Below are 19,484 nucleotides of genomic sequence, written 5' to 3'. Positions count from 1 at the left end.
GGACATAAAACAAACAGTAAGACAACATCAGAGTGCACACAAGATTATCACTGGAGAGTAAGCCAGTCAACTGTAAAAACTCACTTCTCCTGTCCAACTCACAGACTCATTGTCGACTATATCAATGTACTGTCGATCTGTGGCACTGGCACCCCAACAAAAGAAGTCTGGATCGGCTCTCTGTATAAAAAAATCCTAATCTCTGATCCTGACATTATTATTCAGTAGGCAGTGTAGAGTTTAGGTGGAGCCAATGGGTGAGGGGACCTGCCCAGATCTGATTACCTCTCTCCTCCGAGTGTCTACCCACTGCCTCTGATAAAAGCCGGGCCCCCCAAGTAGCCTTGCAGTCCCAGAATTCATGAGCCACACCCGTTAAAGGAAGCTCCCCTCTAGATCCCTTGAAGTCCCAAGAGTCTGTTACTTTTAGAGGCTGGAGCAGTAAGAGATCTTTATACTTATGTCCACAACTTTGACTTTTTTAATGTTCAATATTTTATTAAAGCAATTTAGCAGGAGCAAAGCAGACTTAAATAATAATAAAAACAAAGCAATAATCAAATTATTTGAGTTATACTTTTCTATTTAATGCACTCTGACACAATGATGATTTTTTTCTAATTTTTGGGAGGAGAGAGGTTGAGAAGAGACAAGTACATCCAGACCTGAAGATGCACTTATCTCTGTTTTCGGTGTTGATAATAACAGTCCAACAGGAAACCAGAACCCTTGGAAATTCAACCCCCCATTGAATAAATTGGAAATCCAAATTTTCCCAATGTTATAATCCACAGGAAAATAGCAGTTGTAATCTAGCAGGAAAACAATGGAAATCCTAGTGTTGTTTAGATTTATAATCTAACACAGCAAAAATGAACAAAGAAAAAGCCAAAAAACACAAAATAGGTTTTTAAGTTCAGAGTTTGGGCAGCGGTTGATTCCTCCGCTGTCTCTGCTGGAATTTCAACTGTAAACTCCAAGATCCAAGAGTTCAAAGTTTGTCTTCTGAACTGAAGACAAACACTCTGAAGACAAAGAGTGTGAGTGAGAGGCCTGTTATTAAAATCCATCCATCCTCTCCTGCTTATCCTTATCAGGGTCGCAGGAGCCTATCCCAGCTACCAAATGGCAAGACAGATGGATAGATTGCTACTCTGTTGCAGGGCTAACACAGAGAGACAGGGAATAAGCCAGAGAAACCGAAGAGAACACACGCAAACTCCACACAGAAAGGCCCCAGCTAGATGGTGGAGTCAGACTTGCACCTTCTTGCTGTGAGGCAACAGTGCTATTCGTTATATAGTTTAAACTTATACCTGATTATATTCTGACCAGTATTAAGCAGTTAAGCATGGTTAACGGTCTACGTAACCACACATAAATTATAGCCCCTTTTCCATTAGTACCTACTCGGCCGGGGCTCAAGCAATCCAAGCAGGTAATAAATGTGACGTTGTCAGATTGCACGCCACTGACTGGCTGGTCAGTGTCTCGTTCAAAAAATCAAAACCACAATTTTTGAAACTGGCAATGAGGGAAATGGCTCCAAAAAAAAACTGCTGTGTTCCCTGGAGTCTGACGAAAAGCCACAGCCCAAGTAGCAGGTATACCGTCACCTTGATGTCCACCTTTGGTGTAGCGTTTGTGTCGTATATTAATTACGTCACAGGACGTGCAGATGTGTTGCTATGACGACAAGCACACACGGGGTAGTACTGGGTTGTAATGGAAAACCAGTTGAGCTGAGTCGAGTCGTGTTGATCTGTGGCTAGTCGATCCGGGTGGGTACTAATGGAAAAGGGGCTTATGATTCTGTTACAACAACAATAGCAATTACAACACACTTAATACCATTTCTCTTAGACTCTCAGAATCACGTATAACGATAGGTTGGAGACACAGTGCCTCTCCCTTAGAGATAGGGTGATGAATTCAGCCATCCGGGAAATGCTCAGAGTAGAGCCGCTGCTCCTCCACATCAAAAGGACCCAGTTGAGGTGGTTCCAGCATCTGACAAGGATGCCTCCTGGGCGCCTCCTCAGTGAGGTGTTCCCAGCATGTCCCACTGGGAAGAGGCCCCGGGGCAGACCCAGGACACATTGGAGAGATCGCATGTCTCGGCCGGGTTGGAAACGCCTTGGTGTTCTCCCAGACAAGCTGGAGGAGGTGGCAGGGGAGAGCGAGGTCTCCCTGGCCACCCCTTCCACACATGAATGTTTGGTTCAGTTACTACCAGAGCCATAATTATCTTGGCCTGCCAGTACCTCTTAGCTGCCTCCGGAGTCCCACAAGCCAACCAACCCTAATAGGAGTCCTTATTGGCTCATTTCAACTCAGGTGTAAACACACTCTTAAACCATGAGGAAAGCCTTCCCAGAAGATTTGAAGCTGTTATAGGGAAGAGGGTAGGCCAATATGTGAAAGCAGATGAGTGAATACTTTTGGCAATATCGTGAACATTCTTGTAGACATTACACAGTTTTGAATATAGATATAATGAAGGCAATGTGGGATAACACTTTGATGTTAACCTTACCATTTTCCAATAACAGCAAGCTAACACTGATGTTAGTTCAATGACTAATCCTGAAAATTTCAGCATGTAGCAGCAGCTCAGTCAAACCATATATTAACCTTCACGGGCAACTGTATAATGTCTGTAATTGATAAATCTGTTTTCTAGCGGAGGGGAGACGAGTTACCCTGTTTATTTAGAGTAAGAAATGCATACTTTATTTGGAAAAGCAGTGTGGACTCAGCTTTCGACCCAAGACATGTATAAAGAATGAAGCACAGCCCTGAGGAAGCTGTGTCAGTGGAATCCATCTGGCTCTACAGCAGCTCAGCTGTGATACTGTTAAACATCTGGATGCCTGCAGCTCAGTGCCAACTTCAAGTAGAGCATGTTCATTATGTTTAATTGAAACATGCAAACAGCGTTTTCTTAAATGCAAAAATATATAAATAATCTCAAGTATAGTCAAATGTCAACTACATAATCTAAACTAAGGCATAAAAATTTACCTTCAGTCTATCTTTTTGGAAGGCTTTCTGATGTTATAGCGGACATGTTTTTGTGCTGAAAACAGATGTTATGATCATGTACACATTACTTAATATTAATATTAATTCAGTGTCTAACCTAACAACCCTCAGGTCAGTGGCTCAGAGTTTAATGGCCCATGTACATTTTACATGTACATGGACCAAGTACACCTTATCCACCCTTTAGACTCACCCCTGTTTGCTGCAGGTATCACTTCCATATACAATAGAATAGCTGCTGTCAGCCTTCAGCAAGCTGTATAATTTACCAAGTCTAGTATCAGACTAAGTTAACAGGTCATCTGCATCTGCTTTAATACAACTTCTGGAGGCTTACTGCAGATTATTGAATAATCAGGCCACATTCTATCTTAATGACCTTATAGTATCATATCACCACATTAGAGCACTTCGCTCTCGGACTGCGGGCTTACATGTGGTTCCTAGAGTATTTATGAGCAGAATGGGAGGCAGAGAGCCTTCAGTTTTCAGGTCCCTCTTCTGTGGAACCAGCTTCAAATCTGGATTCATGAGACAGTTTTAAGCCTAGTTTTGAAAGTAGAGACAGTGTCTTTCCTTTTTGATAAGCATATAGTTAGGGCTGGAATCGGTGACCTGATTCCTCCCTTAGTTATGCTGTAATATGTGTAGATTTGCTGGGGGATTATCATGACGCACTGAGTATTTCTTCTTCAGTCACCTTTCTCGCTCACTATTTGTTAATAGACCTCTCTGAATTGAATCATACTTTTTATTAATCTCTCTCACTCTGCCACAGCATGTCTTTTGTCCTGTCTTTCTCCCCTCACCCCAACCAGTTGCGGCAGATGCCGCCCCTCCCTGAGCCTGGTTCTGTTCTAGGTTTCTTCCTGTTAAAAGGGAGTTTTTCCTTCTTACTGTCACCAAAGTGCTTGTCATAGTGGGTCATATGATTGTTGGGTTCTATTATCATTGCGTTGTTGTATTATAGGGTCTACCTTACAACATAAAGTGAGTTGAGGCGACTGTTATTGTGATTTGGCACTGTATAAATACAACTGAACTGAATTGAATTATTCGCTGTATAAAATAAACAGGAGAAGCTACAAAGTTTTCTTTTCTTCTCGTTGGAGTTTTTGATCAGGTGTTTTGATGAAAGACTCCCGATAGCTTTTTCCCAGTAAAGGTTTTATTGGTGATTACAGGAACAAGTGCTGCTGTATTGGATGCTAGAAACATGTTTTCACTCACTCAATTTGAGCTAACCATCTTGGTAACAGCTCTGCCTCTTTACTCTCTATGGTTTGTAAACAGACTCCAGCTCCATGTTACACTATTTCAACGTCATCAGCACTGCTGCCATTGTGTTTTCAGTGTTTTTGTTTTGTGTTTGGTTGCGTGGGCTTAACATTGTCAGACTTTGTATTCACTTGCTGCTCCTAAATATTTGTATTGCAGGTCTGTTTTTAGGTGCAAATGTAGGTGAAACGTTTAACAAATCGATGCACTAAAGAGCTGTGTGTTAAACGATGCATCAAAGTGAAACATTTGTGTCCAAAATTTTTTTACATCAAAATATTCTAATTACTCGATGAATCGTTGTAGCCCTACCCAAGACAGAACTTGTTCATCTCATTTTTTCTAGCAACCACCATGAGTACTTGGTGCTTTGTATTTTCTCAGTCCCAAAGGAATACCATGATCTCCATCTGGTGTTCAGTAAGGACAAAGCTCTGTCTCTGCCTCCACACAGCCCATTTGTGCCATTGACCTTCTACCAGGATTCACACTACCCACCAGCAGTTTATACAACCTCTCTCAGCCAAAAAAGAGAGGCCATGGAAAAATACACGGAAATGCTTAGCAGCAAGAATCATCCGGCCATCTTCTTCTCTGGTTACTGTTAGGGGTTTTTTTTAATTGCCAAACCAAAAAACATGACACTGATGCCTTTTTTCCATTTGTACCTACTTGGCTCAACTTAGCCTGACTCAACTTGTTTCGACTGGGTTTTTAGGGTTTTCCATTAAGGGGTGCCACTTGGTACCAGGTACTTTTTTTTAGCACCTGTTCTGATAGGTTCCAAGTGATTTGAGTCCATCCAAAAATGTGACATCAACAGACTCCATGCCATAAATTGGCCAGTCAATAGCGTTACTCGATGATTCATGAGTGTGATTCCTATATAGAAATCAAATACCACCATTTTTGAAACCCGACAGTGAAGGAAATGGCTGCACAAAATCCAAGATCGTGGTCCCCAAGTCTAACAACGAGCCATAAACTTAGCAGAAGGTATACCATCTCAGCTCGAGTCGAGTCGAGCCGAGTAGGTACTAGTGTAAAATAAGCTTAAGACCTTGTATATTACCATGGAGTTAATCAGAGCAGATCACCATTAAAAATAAATACCCACTCCCTCTCATCAGCTCAGCATTCAAACCACTACACAGAGCCAACATTTTCATAAAACTGGACTTGTCTACCACCTGGTTAGACTAACAGAATGATGGGTGGAAAACAGTTTTTAACACTCCCCTAGGACAGTTTGGGTATTTATTGATGTCTTTTGGTTTGACTAACATGCCTTTTAAAAACCATGTGTTAAGCTATTTCTTGGACATCTTTGCTTTCATATACCTTGACAATATTTAGGTCTTGTTCAAATCTCTCAGTAAACACTGCTGTCATATAAACCAAGTCCCCCAAATGTCCTGGAGTATTGACTGTACATGAAAACTGAAAAGTGAGAATTTCATGTTTAACCTTTTAGGAATATGTGTTTAAGGGATGCAGGTGAAGACAGACCTGGAGAAGACCAAGGCTGTAGATGAGTGGCCTGTACCCAGAAGTAACTTCAGCACTTCTTAGGTGTGTCAGCTTTTACTGAAGAGCCCTCCATAACTTCACTCAGATAGATACTCCACTCACCAAACTCATCTCTCCCAAAGTTGCCATCTCTCAGTCCACAGAAATTGACATTGCCTTCCGTCAACTTAAGGAGCTTTTCACACCAGCACCCATCCTGGTCTAACCCAACCCCAAACTTTAGTTCATTGTGGAGTTAAATGCTTCTAGATAGCGTATGGTCACAACTCACTAATGTCATCTGATACAGAACTCTTCCCATTTGAGATATCCTTAGCTTACCAGCATTCATTAGTCCCAGCTCAGGAAAAGGATTTGGTCACACCATCTGTGCAGCAGCCCCTGCACAGATGCCAATGGATTTGAAAACATAACTGAATCTCCAGCTCCCTGTTACCATCCAAGGTCTGAAAGTTTGGTTGTCTGCAAGTTACACTGGCCACTATGTGATCAACTCTGTTACCAGCCCCACTACTGTCTGAGTAAAACATTCTGCTTGCCTTAGAATACATCCCACCTTTCATGTTTCCCAAATTGAACCATTTCTTTCAAGCTCCTTGTTATACCTTAACAAAAGGATTGAACATTTTTTGTCAGTTAGTTTTCAAGCTGAAGTACTTGAGGCTGACAAAAATATTTGTTTTACAGGTTTTTGCAAAACAAATGCTTCTGCAAAAAAAAGAATCCTTGGAAAAAATTTTAAATTCAACCTGATGAACAAACTAGAGGAAATTCCAGGCTTGCACCATTTGTAAACATGAGGATGACAGTTTGACTTATAGCTGTCAAGACAAATTGCTCTGTAGACTGATCAAATTGTCATCCAGGTGACCCTGCAATTCTCAGCCCCCAGTGGTAAGTTTAGGTGTAGGTTCAATTTTAAAAATTATCCTATTATTTGGTAAGTTAGGTTTGATCCCTGGTTCTTTGAATTTGCATGTCAAATTTCTTTTAAATGTTTGTGTGCGACAGAAAGCACTTAAAGGCATAGAATAAAGTACACTGTCAGTGTGTCAGAGTACAATAGTGAAAGTAGTATTTAAGTACACTACCAGTCAAAAGTTTGAACACACTTTCGCATTTAATGGTTTTTCTTTATTTTTACTACTTTCTACATTGTAGATACAAACTGAAGACATCGAATATATGAAGCAAGATATATGGAATTATGTAGAAAAGAAAACATTGATAAATAACTCTAAATATTTCTTATATTTTTAGATTCCTCAAAGTACTCTTGGGTTCAAAATAGTCAGTGTCCGTTCACCCTCTGTTCATCCACTCCTTATAATAAACCTTCACCAGTCTTCACCTACCTGCGAGTCCTGCGTTTGGGTTCCTTCTTCCTCGCCTCCACACAAAACCTGACAGAATGACACGACCCCGCGTTGTGGACCCAGCGGACTCGGAACCTTTTGAGCGGCAGGAGGCTGCGCTCCTTCGCTGGACGGAGGAGCTCAGGGGGAAACAGCGGCTCTTCGCTGAGAGAGAGCACGTCTTTGAGGGGACTCGTCTGGCTCTGGGCGGGCCTCGGAGATGCCACGGTTCTCCACCTGCTGCCTCACCTGCATCGGAGCATTCGCCGCGGAGAGTGGGCGTCACAGGCCAAGCTTCGGCTGCTCGCTCTCCCGCCGCTCCGCTCCTCGCTCGCCCGCCAGCCGTTTCACTCACCGGCTCTTCCACTTCGCCACAGCACAGCGGCTATGCCTCCCACCTCGGCTCAACGGAGGCTCCCGTGCCAGAGGCTCAGCTGTTCACCCTGCCCGCTTCCTCTTCCCGGAGAAAGCGGCGCACATGCCGTCATAAATTGGACTATTCTCAGCAACTCCCGGTGGTGAGTTCCAGTGACTGTTTTCCACACCCTTCATCCAATCGTCCACTCAAAACGCATAACGGAATCATTTCTGATTCATGGGGAACTTCCCTCCTAGAGGATGAAGTGGACTGGGAGGATTTTTTCTGCTCTGCTCCCCCAAAGACTGTAAATAGTGGTGGCAGAAGGACCAGAATAAAACCCGATAGACCAGTCAGTATCACTCACCCAGTCATTATTTCCACTCCCATCAGTCAGCCTACACCCACACCCGCTCCTGTTTCTCGGGTGGGGGTGACTGGTGTCCAGCTACCTCCCATGCTTGTCCCAGCACCTAGGCTGAGGGCAGCCCGAATCCAACCTGACCATCCCAGAGGCCCAGCCGAAGCTCTCCATCCAGTGCCCTCATGCTCTGGAGGCTCGGAAGAGCTAGCCTGCTTACCAATCAGTCCACCACTTCATCCACCGCCTGATCCAGCCTTTCACGCACTAGCTCTATCCCTGGTTAGGCTAGCTGAGGTGTCCCCTGCTCAGGCACCAGCTTTATTAGCCCAGGCTGTAGCTTTATCTCCCTCACTAGCTCAGTCTATAGCTCAGCCATCAGCCACACCAATCTCAGCTCCATCGTCAGCTTCGCCTACCTCTGTTCATCCCTTGGCATCCCCACTCCAGTCAGTTCCCTCGCCTGCTGTCCAGCCTGCTCCAGTCCAGTCAGTCCAGCCTGTTCCAGTCCAGTCAGTCCAGCCTGCTCCAGTCCAGTCAGTCCAGCCTGCTCCAGTCCAGTCAGTCCAGCCTGCTCCTATCCTCCAGTCCCCTGTAGTTCAGTCTCCTCCTGTCCTCCAGTCCCCTGTAGCTCAGTCTCCTCCTGTCCTCCAGTCCCCTGTAGCTCAGTCTCCTCCTGTCCTCCAGTCCTCTATAGCTCAGTCTCCTCCTGTCCTCCAGTCCTCTATAGCTCAGTCTCCTGTCCTCCAGTCTCGTCCTCTCCAGTCTTTTCCTGTTCCCCAGTCGCCCGTCCTCCAACCTGTCCAGTCTGTCGTCCAGTCAGTTCAGTCCGTCGCCCAGCCTTCTGTAGTCCAGTCACTCATTCACCATCCTGTTCAGTTCCTGGACCTGCAGCCACAGCATCCAGAGCCAGCTGTGAGCTCTCCCGCTCCTCAGCCAGGGGTTTCCGCACCCGCTGGCCCGGCCGCTCCTCAGTCTCCGCCGGCTCCCACGCCGCCTCCCACGCCGCCTCCTGCAGCCGCTCCTCAGTCTCCGCCGGCTCCCACGCTGCCTCCTGCAGCCGCTCCTCAGTCTCCGCCGCCTCCCACGCCGCCTCCTGCAGCCGCTCCTCAGCCATCTTCTCCTCGTCGCCGGCGTGGTCGACCACGGGACCAGGTCAGCGGCGGCCGCCGCCTTCCTCGCGGCCGCCCACCGGACCTGCTCAGCGGCGGCCGCCGCCTTCCTCGCGGCCGCCCACCGGACCTGCTCACGGCCGCCGCCGCCTTCCTCGCGGCCGCCCACCGGACCTGCTCAGCGGCCGCCGCCGCCTTCCTCGCAGCCGCCCACCGGACCTGCTCAGCGGCCGCCCCCGCCTTCCTCGCGGCCGCCCACCGGACTGCTCAGCGGCCGCCGCCGCCTTCCTCGCGGCTGCCCACCAGATCGCCTCCAGCGTCACAGCCGGCCACGTGGCTGCCCACCGGAACCTTCTCGTCTCGGCCGCCGGCCACGTGGCCACCCACCTGAACTGCCCGCCCTGGGCCCCTCCGCCCGCCCTGTTCTGTTTTTCTTTCTTTTGGCCGTTGGGTGCCGGCCTTTGAAGGGGGTGGTACTGTCAGGTTTCCTGGGTCGCTGACCCAGTGATTCAGTTCTGTTCATGTTCAGTTTAGTTTGCCACTTTAATGTTCTCACTTCCTGTTTGTCCCATGTCAGCTTGTGTCATTAGTCAGATTATGTTCAGCCCTGTACTCACCCGTTTCCAATCATTGTCATCATTCAACCTGTGTATTTAAGCTCCTCGGTTTCACCAGTTCTTTGTCGTGTCATTGATGTTCTCGTGATGTTATGTTGTCGTTCCCGTTAGTGTTCTCCCAGTTCAGTCAGCCATTCAGTTATCCAGCCAGTCAGTGTCCGTTCACCCTCTGTTCATCCACTCCTTATAATAAACCTTCACCATTCTTCACCTACCTGCGAGTCCTGCGTTTGGGTTCCTTCTTCCTCACCTCCACACAAAACCTGACAGATGTAGTCGCCTGAAATGGTCTTCACGTAACAGGTGTGCCTTGTCAGGGTTCATTGGTGGAATTTTTTGCCTTCTTAATGGGGTTGGGGCCATCAGTTGTATTGTGCAAAAGTCAGATTGGTACATAGTTGACAGCCATATTTGACAACTGTTAAAAATTCATATCATGCCAAGAACCAATCAGCTAAGTAAAAAGAAATAACAGTACATCATTACTTTAAGAACAGAAGGTCAGTCAGTCTGTACAATTGATATAACTTGAATGTATCCACAAGCGCAGTCGCAAAAATCATCAAGGGCTATGATGAAACTGGCTCACACGAGGACCGCCCTAGGAAAGGAAGACCAAGAGTCACCTCTGCTGCTGAGGATAAATTCATCTGAGTCACCAGCCTCAGAAATCGCAAGTTAACAGCACCTCAGATTAGAGCCCAGAGAAATGCCACACAGAGTTCCAGTAGCGGACACATCTCTACATCAACTGTTCAGAGGAGACCACGTGAATCAGGCCTTTATGGTGAAATAGCTGCTAAGAAACCACTACTAAGGAAAAGCAACAAGCAGAAGAGATTTTTTTGGTCCAAGAGACATGAGAAATGGACATTAGACCAATGGAAATCTGTGCTTTGGACTCATGAGTCAGAATTTGAGATCTTTGGTTCTACCCGCGTGTCTTTGTGTGACCCAGAAAAGGGGAACGGATGGTCTCTACGTGCATGGTTCCCACAGTGAAGCATGGAGGAGGAAGTGTCATGGAAACTGTTGCAGATTTATTCAAAACTGAAGGCACACTAACCAGCATGGCTACGACAGCATCCTGCAGCAACATGCCATCCCATCCAGTTGGACCATCATTTATTTTTCAACAGGACAATGAGCCCAAACACACCTCCAGGTTGTGTAAGGGCTATTTGACCAAGAAGGAGAGTGATTGAGTGCTGCCCCAGATGGCCTGGCTTCCACAGTCTCCAGACCTAAAACCAATCAAGACGGTTTGGGATGAGATTGACCGCAGAATGAAGGCAAAAGGGCCAACAAGTGCTCAGCGTCTCTGGAAACTCCTCCAAGACTGTTGGAAAACCATTTCAAAGCAAAGGGTTGCTATTTTGAAGAATCAAAAATATAAAACATGTTTTGAGTTATTTCACACTTTTTTTGTTTACTACATAACCGCGACTGTGGCTCAGGGGATTGGGAAGCTCATCTGTAACCGGAAGGTTGCCAGTTCGATCCCCCTGCTCTCTCTGTCCTGGTCGTTGTGTCCTTGGGCAAGACACTTTACCCTACCACCTACTGGTGTTGGCCAGAGGGGCCGATGGCGCGATATGGTAGCCTCGCTTCTGTCAGTCTGCCCCAGGTTTGCCTCCACCAGTGTGTGAATGTGAGAGTGAATGAATAGTGGAATTGTAAAGCGCTTTGGGTGCCTAGAAAAGCACTATATAAATGCAATCCATTATTATAATTCCATATGTGTTCATTCAGAGTCTTGATGCCTTCAGTGAGAATCTACAATGTAAATAGTCCTGTGTCAAAACTTCTGACTGGTAGTGTACATAATTGTATCACTTACCTTGGTAACAGCTACTTTTGCGCCTTTGTTGATAAGCTGGACCACACTGTCAACTTGTCCTTTGTGTGAAGCTACGAGGAGGCGCTCGGAGAGTGCGAGGACCTCCGCTGCATCCCGCTGGTTCATGAAGCAGGGTGCTGTCTCCAGTTGTGGTTGCTGCTGTCTCCAAACAGCAGCTGTGGCAATGGGCTATGACGTGGTCTAACTCATAGTGAGCGCCAGTGCAGACAGAAGTGCCAAAGAAGAGCCAAAGAGGATGCCGTTTATTCTTCTGTTCTTTTGTTTTGTTCTACAACCTCTTCACACTACTGGGGTTCCTCCTCTTCATCCTTACAGCTGCTGGGAAGAGAACTGGAAACAAGCCATAGCAGGTTATCAACCAGGAAAAACAGACAGTGACACCACCATTCTTCATGTTTCTTTGCCCATGTACAGTCCTGGTAGAATCAAGTGAGTTGAACAGAAATAATCTAGTGAGAGCATAAAACCCCCAAACAGGGGTCAAATTTGGTAATTGAATGGCTGGTTTGCTGAGAAGCAAGCCCTTAATACAACTGAAACCAGCTCAAACAGCTGTAAACTAAATGAATATTTAAGTTTTTAAATATTACTTAAATTAACTTTCTTTACATATGTCACTGGAAAAAAAAAATCACACATTAAATCTGATTTTAAAAAATTAAATAGGGCTGCACTGATCCAACGTAAAAAGAAGGTAAAAGATAGAAACACAAAAGAGCTGTAGAGATTAAACAATAAAGGGGGGCATAAAAAGTAGCTTAAAAAAATAGTCAACACCTTACACTGGTCAAAGTCAAGGAGTAAAATTTTAAAATAGACTCGTGAAACACTTGAAGCTAAAATTGGAGTGATGGGCTCTTGCTTGCTTGCACTAGTTAAAAATCGAGCGGCAGCGTTTTGCACAAGCTGTAGGCGAGCAATGGAGGCTTGGTGGATTCCTATAAAAAAAATCCAACACCAGTACCTTGGTTTGGTGTTACAAATACCAAGTACAGATTTAATACCAATGTTAAATAAATAAGCTACAATCCTTGCTGTAAGGAAGAGTTTGGAAATCATTTTATGTGTGAGCCAAGACCAGTCTCAACTTAAGCAGCTGCAAAACTCTGTAAAATCAAATATAAATACATTAAATAATATAAATTTACTGCTGTTTTCTAGTGAAATAAATGGCAACATGCCAAACATAAATCAAATGAAAGTAATTTGAGTCATTATGCTGCTGTCATTTAAAGTCATACTACTTACTCTCCTTTTTCCTCCTTGCACACACGTGTTTGAAGGTGATAAGAGAAAGCTCAAGCGAAATAACAACTGAGTTGATGACAAAATGTTATGGTACTGTAAGCAGATGTTTCACTAAACCAACATCCTCTAGCTTCTACATTATTTAATGTCTCTGAAAAAACATGATAAGAGAGAAAGTAAATGAACACGTGAGAGAGTTATGTTATTGAGTTGCTACTTGATGATTGTAGTCATGTCAGTCATGTCAAATGACAGTTTTTAGTTATATAAACAACATACAAATACAAGTATTTTAGTAAATGCCTCCAAATTAACACTTTACTGTTAACCGTCTCCAAGCGAAATTAGTCCTACTAATAGCTGGTGCTAGTGGTGAAGTAAATATAAAAACTACACAGAATTGAATTGCTTGGAACATGAATTGGGTCAATAACCTAAAATTCCTAATCCTATGCTATAGGCTTTTGTCTTACATAAACTCTACTCTGGTAGAAAATGATATTATATCATCTGTGAGGTGTTTATCGGCGCTTAAGTCAGAGGTGCAATAAGCATAATTCATAAGGTCTAACAAGCAAAGCACAAATTAACAGCAGGCCAATTCAATTCAATTCAATTTTATTTACAGAGTGCCAAATCACAACAACAGTCACCTCAAGGCACTTTATACTGTAGGTTAGACCCTACAATAATGCATACAGAGAAAAACCCAACAATCATATGACCCACTATGAGCAAGCACTTTGGTGACAGTAGGAAGGAAAAACTCCCTTTTAACAGGAAGAAACCTTAAGCAGAACCAGGCTCAGGGAGGGGCGGCCAACTGCCGTGACCGGTTGGGGTGAGGGGAGGAAGACAGGATAAAAGACATGCTGTGGAAGACAGCCAGAGATTAACAACAAGTATGTCTTGATGCATGCGCAATCATCCAGGTAAGTAAATCCTCCAAAGTTGATCTGTTCATCTGGATGAAACTTTTATCCCACTGAAAACGCTACGTCCAGATGAACAGAATCAGCTTTTGGGAACAACAAGTGTGATTCAGCGCAGCGAGGTCTATTAACACATATCGAGTGAGAAACGTGACTGAAGAAGAAATACTAAGAGCGCAGAGTACACAATGAAGAAGAGTCACTAACGTTGTTGAGTTTGAGTCCTCCACAGTGGGCCTCTGTTCTTTGAAGAGCTAAATACACAACACAGTCAGCTTCATCAATATAGCTACGAAAAAAAGAGAGAAAACACCAACATTTTGTATCGCACGTCTCAAGTCTTTCTGTGTGTAATTTAAAAATCTGATCTTCCAAACTTTTTTCTTTCTGTCATACACAACATAAACAGATTTCTACAACATTTCAACATTTGTTAAGTGTAGTTATTTACTTTTTTGCATGCCAACTCTGCTTAGGTCAGCTGGTTGTTGTATTTGCTTAAACAGCAACAGGGAAGTTGCCTTCTGGTGGACAAACAATGCAATGTTAACACTCATAACTTGTTTGAAGGTTTTCTTGTGTCACTTATTGACCTCTTAAAGTTAAGCTGTCCATGTAATCATATGAGAACAGCAAACCCTGGAAGCTAGAATGTTTTTCTGTGCTACAGGTGACACAAGAAATTTCATCTCTCTGTTCTTCAAAGTCATATGAGGAAAGATGACAATAACTTTAAAATAAAATCTTTGTAACCTTCACCTCAACAACAGAGAAATGTATCACTACATGAAGAAAGATGATCAGTGAAATATTTGCACTTTGTGATGATTTCTTTTTACAGGGTCATCATAAAAGCAATATACAAGCTTGTAACCTGAGTTTTAGACAGGAAGTGAGAGAGAGTAAAACAACAGCATTTCCACTTAGCACTGATTGCACAGCTCTGTTCCACAGAGGAAGAGGCATGGTCCATCTGATTCCTGAAGTCAATCTATGATGACAGTCCTATATTTTTCTTTTTTCCATTACAGGAAACAGCAGAGAACAAGATAACATGGTACAGAAGAGATCAACAGGACTGATTCACAGCACCACAGGCCTGCATGGCTATTCCAGAGAAGAGAGACACTAACTTTTCAGCCTAACTCACCCATAAAATATAGCGGTACATTTAGCTTTCTTTTGCCAATTCATTCCACTTGACATCATTAGTTTTAATATCACTAAACCTTTGCACAACTGGGCACCTATGAGTTATTTAATGTGTAAGATATCTTTTTAACATGCATGTTTGTGTGTATAATTGGGTCATTCACTGTCCCTCAGGCTATGGCATGTCAATACAGTGGGAGAAATCATTTTTTGATCCCCTACTGAACTTGTAAGTTTGCTCATTTACAAAGAAATCGCTAAAATCTCTCATATTTATGGTAGTTTCCATTTAATTGAGAGAGACGGAGTAACAACCAAAAATCCAGAAAAAACACATTCAATTAAAGTTACAAATTGATGTGGATGTCCATGAGGGAAATTAATATTTGATCCTCAAGTAAAACATGGTGGCGCAATGGTAAGATTTTTCTTGTTCTTAGTCACCAGATTTGCACACAGCCCAAGAGAGATTTTGGCCTACTCGTCTTTACAGAGACACTAAATCCTTTATGTTTCTTGTATGCTGCTTTGGAACTCAAAGCTTAAATTCCCTCAACAGATTTTCTATATGATGGAGTTCTGATCTAGTTAATGAATAAACTCTATCCTAATTGAAGACAGGAAAGAAAAGTCTGCAAAAAAAATTAACTGTGTCAATCGACTGCCTCACGAACAAACCACAGTACATTAAGGACTATGTCTCTGAGGTGGTGGTATGCAGCACGGAGGCCCCTCAGGGAACATTGCTCCCTCTCTTTCTCTCTACCCTCTATATTTTGCACTTCAAATACAATATAAAATCCAATAAAGCGAACTGGTCACATAACACTCATACTCTAGAAAAGAAGGGGCAAAGTCGGCCCTATCGGCTGGACAAGCTGAGATCGTTTGGGGCGTGCAGAACATTGCAAAGGACCTTTTCCAGCACTGTGATGACTTCTGCTATCAGTTAGTTGTCTGCTGGGGAGGTGGTCAGTAAGAGGGACAGAAAATGGCTTAATTATCAGTAGGTATCTGCCTGATTCTGCTCGAAATGCGTCTGTTGTTCTTTTTAGATATAGATGGGAGTAGGAATTTTGACATGACCATGAGATGCTTCTCTTTAAAATAGCAGGACTTATACCCAAAATCTCCATCCAGTCGGTAATACTGATAACATATAAGCCAGCGGTCCCCAACCCTCTGGTCAGGTACCGGTACTGGTCTGCGAGTTGTTTTGTACCAGGCCGTGAGAGTTGAGGCTTGGGTGTGAAATTTATGGCTTTCAGGGTTTGTATCGTTAACTCGGTTTTCCTGGGTCTTTTCCCATGGTGTAGTTGTGTGTCTTATTTTGAAAAAAATATTTACGTGTTACCACAGTGACCAGAGAGCATTAAGGGGCAGAGAGGAGGATGTTACTCTCAGTGTTGTTGGCGCATTTCAGGAGGATGCTGCTAATAAAGTTACACAATTACACAGTGAATTCGCGTTTATTATTATATTTACAAAATACCACAGTTTTTGTCTTGGTCGTATCATTTTATTTTGTTGTATTTATCCGCGACACCTTAAAGGCCGGTCCATGAAAATACTGTTTGACATTAAACCGGTCCGTGGCGCAAAAAAGTTTGGGGACCACTGCCATAAGCAACATAGATTTATAGAAATCATGCAGTCTGTTATAAGACTTGGCGGTTTAAAAGTTTCCTTGAAACTTCCCTCCAAAATTAAAATAAGATCACACAAACGGTGGAATGGCAAAGAAAGCTCACAGGCCTATGTCACTACTCTCAGAGGCTGATTGACAGAGGCTAAAAAGAGTGCCAATGCACCATAGTAACATTTGAATGGCTCCCTGCTGCCAGGTGAAACTGAATTAAAAAAAGGGGGGTAATTCTCTTCCAGACCACATTCCTGTTGATTCTGCTGAAGAGTCTGTGCAGCCAGAGTCCCATGCACACAAAGAAGCCTTGGCAGTCACAGTGAGGCTCTTCGCTCACAGCTAGACAACAAAGCTTTTGTGCAAACTTTTAGGAACTCAGAACTGAGCACAAAAAACAAGAAATGCCAAGCCCTTACTTTTCACAGGGGTCAGGGAAGGAAAACCTGCAACCTGCTCACTCCAGAAAAAAAACATCCTTCTGATGCACAATCCATGCAAGCTGAATTTCTTAAGTTCAAAAGGGAAAATTATTAAAAGAGATGTAATGCCTGTATTATGAATAAATGTTTGTATGTTATTTCTGTTTTATAATTGTTAATACTGTTTATTGATAAAGTTACTACTAGGGTATGAAAAATTGCTTAATCCAGCAAAAAGGTTCTTAAAGCTGGCAATGATGAAGTAAACTACGACATGTCAGTGAGACGGATGTCAGGAACCCAAAATGAGATGATTAAAAGAATAAAATTGAAAAATTAGGCTCCAATTTGAAGATGGTTTTTAAGTGAGCTGACTTATTTTCCTTCAATTCTGATTTTCACTTGTAATTATTTGACAAAGAAATTAAGATTAATTTGAAATTAAGAAGATCACATTTGGGAATTCAGACTGTTAATAAACACTATTCCCCTCAAGTCCCGCCCACCTCACGAATCTGAACAAAGGCCTGAGTAACCCAGATCAGTCAGGCCACTCACAAAAGGATTCTGTTCACAACAAGTCTTTTTTCTTTGCAATACGCTACGGGAAGCTATGGGGGCAGTATCCCCTACATCGTCTGCCAAGACTGCACTCAATACTAACGAAGAAGAACATAGCACTAATGGCAAAACAGGAGGGCAGAAGAAAATGGAAACAGCGATTTCAAAAATTAAGAAAGCATTTCACAAAAATCTCCAAAAGTTGATCCTGTTCATCTGGACGTAGCATTTTCAGTGGGAGAAACGTTTCGTCACTCATCCAAGTGACTTCTTCAGTCTCAGCTGACTGCAAATTATGCAAATTCTAATGACCATTGATCAAGGCCCACTGATCAAGGCCCACTGATCAATGGCCATGAGTACCATTCACAGAGAGTTGGGGAATGGATGTACCCTTAGGCCCCCTCCTCGATTCAGAGATGGAGGGGGCCTAAGGGAACATCTTTCACCATCTTACAATGCTGTGATTGCAGCCATTCCCCAACTCTCTGTGAATGGTACTCATGGCCATTGATCAGTGGTCTTGATCAGTAGGCCTTGATCAATGGTCATGAGAATCTGCATAATTATAATGAAGGAACTGACCTCCCAGCCCATTGTTCCTTCAGTGGGCTGGTTTCAGACATTATGCAAATGTACTGTTTATAAGATTGGGGAAACCTGCAGTCAGCTGAGACTGAAGAAGTCACTTGGATGAGTGACGAAACGTTTCTCCCACTGAAAACGCTACGTCCAGATGAACAGAATCAACTTTTGGAGATTTACTTACCTGGATGATTGAGTATGCATCAAGACATTTCACAAAAATACAATAAAGTTACATTCAGACTGTGCAAAGCAAAGCTTTCCTTCCACAACAGCAATACTGCAGTGCATAACCATTTAAAATACCACCACCCTGGAGCTGTGATGTCAACTGCGATTGGGTCCATTTATAATATGAGTGCCAGGCCAACGAAGAGGAGGAAATCCACTGTGTAGCATATCACAAAATACGCTACAAAAACAGATATGTGGATGAGCTGAACAAGGCATCCCTGTATTAGCTTAACAGAGCACTTCATCAGAGACTGGACACTCTGCAGTCGGTGTTTGGAAACAGGCTATTTTCCTGATGACCATTGAGCAGCAGTAGTGATAGCTGGAGGCCTCAGGGAAGGGACTGCACAGGGTCATCTAGTGTGTGTCACTACGGGTTAATGCCACATAAGGCCCATTATTTATGTTTTGATTATTTAATTTAAATGTAATAACTAAGTACACAATATTACAATAATTTCCTGTGTTTTGGAGTTCTCTGTGTATTTTATGTTTCCTAGTTTAGTTTGAGTTTTTTCAGTATTTCTCATCTAAGTTGTTAATTGGTCCTGTTCACGTCTTTGTCTTGTCTCTGTTTCCTTCCCTCAGCATTCACCCAGTTAGGTCAGTATTGTCTTCATGTTCGTCTAGTTCCCTGTTTGCCCAGTCATGTCTCTGGATGTGTGTGTGTGTCTGGTTTCTCTCGTCCCTCGCTCTCTCTCTCCCTTCCTCTGTTCCCTGGGTTCCATCAGTCTGTGTGTCAATGTGTGTGTTCCTTGTACTTCCTGTTTTTCTTCGATAGCCTCCTGTCTGGTGTGCATCATGTTCAGTTTTGCTTTCACCTGTCGCACTCTCAACTTGCACACAAAATTATAAAAAGAGATTACAGCCTGCACATTTAGCTTATTAAATAGAAAGAGCACTTTGAGACTATCTGACTCTGAAGGTGAAAACATCAAAAACTCTAGCTGTATTACCTTTGTGCAATGAGGCGGATCATAAACACACAAAAATGAGCTTGTGCTCTGAGCCACAACACTGCCCGCTGAACATTTGCCATTATAGTATTTAGGTCATGTGTTATGCTTCTGTGAGTGCTCATATCTGTAAAGTACATCTGTGGAGTCCCATGGTGCTCTGCATGAGCTTTCAATACACAGATACTATATAGCCTAGATCAGCGGTCCACAACCCCTGAGTCGTTTTGTACCAGGC

At 43.5% G+C, this 19,484-nt stretch overlaps 2 protein-coding genes across 8 annotated transcripts in view; one reads left to right on the top strand and one right to left on the bottom strand.

Moving 5' to 3' along the window:
• ankrd6b (ankyrin repeat domain 6b) overlaps window positions 1–19,484 on the bottom strand; it is a 59,242-nt gene that overhangs the window by 29,181 nt on the left and 10,577 nt on the right. For 3 of the 7 annotated variants that reach the window (XM_005475140.3, XM_003456036.4, XM_019346118.2), the window contains exon 2: window positions 11,497–11,847. In XM_005475140.3, coding sequence (XP_005475197.1) covers window positions 11,497–11,622 — 126 coding nt within the window. In that variant the 5' untranslated portion in view covers window positions 11,623–11,847. Of the gene's footprint in view, window positions 1–11,496; window positions 11,848–13,904; window positions 13,952–19,484 lie in introns of those variants that run through there. The other 4 variants (XM_025898970.1, XM_025898971.1, XM_025898972.1 and 1 more) reach the window with 2 other exon arrangements.
• On the top strand, window positions 3–10,333 carry LOC112842418 (proline-rich protein 36-like). The gene is made up of 2 exons (XM_025898973.1): window positions 3–6,747; window positions 7,114–10,333. Exon 2 carries the CDS (start codon window positions 7,265–7,267, stop codon window positions 9,428–9,430), a length of 2,166 nt encoding a protein of 721 aa, XP_025754758.1. The 5' UTR covers window positions 3–6,747; window positions 7,114–7,264; the 3' UTR covers window positions 9,431–10,333.

This window comes from Oreochromis niloticus, linkage group LG15 (assembly GCF_001858045.2).
Source record: "Oreochromis niloticus isolate F11D_XX linkage group LG15, O_niloticus_UMD_NMBU, whole genome shotgun sequence".
Taxonomy (NCBI): Eukaryota; Metazoa; Chordata; class Actinopteri; order Cichliformes; family Cichlidae; genus Oreochromis; species Oreochromis niloticus.
The sequence above is the reverse complement of the archived record's forward strand: the minus strand, read 5'-3'. Positions and strand labels throughout refer to the sequence as shown.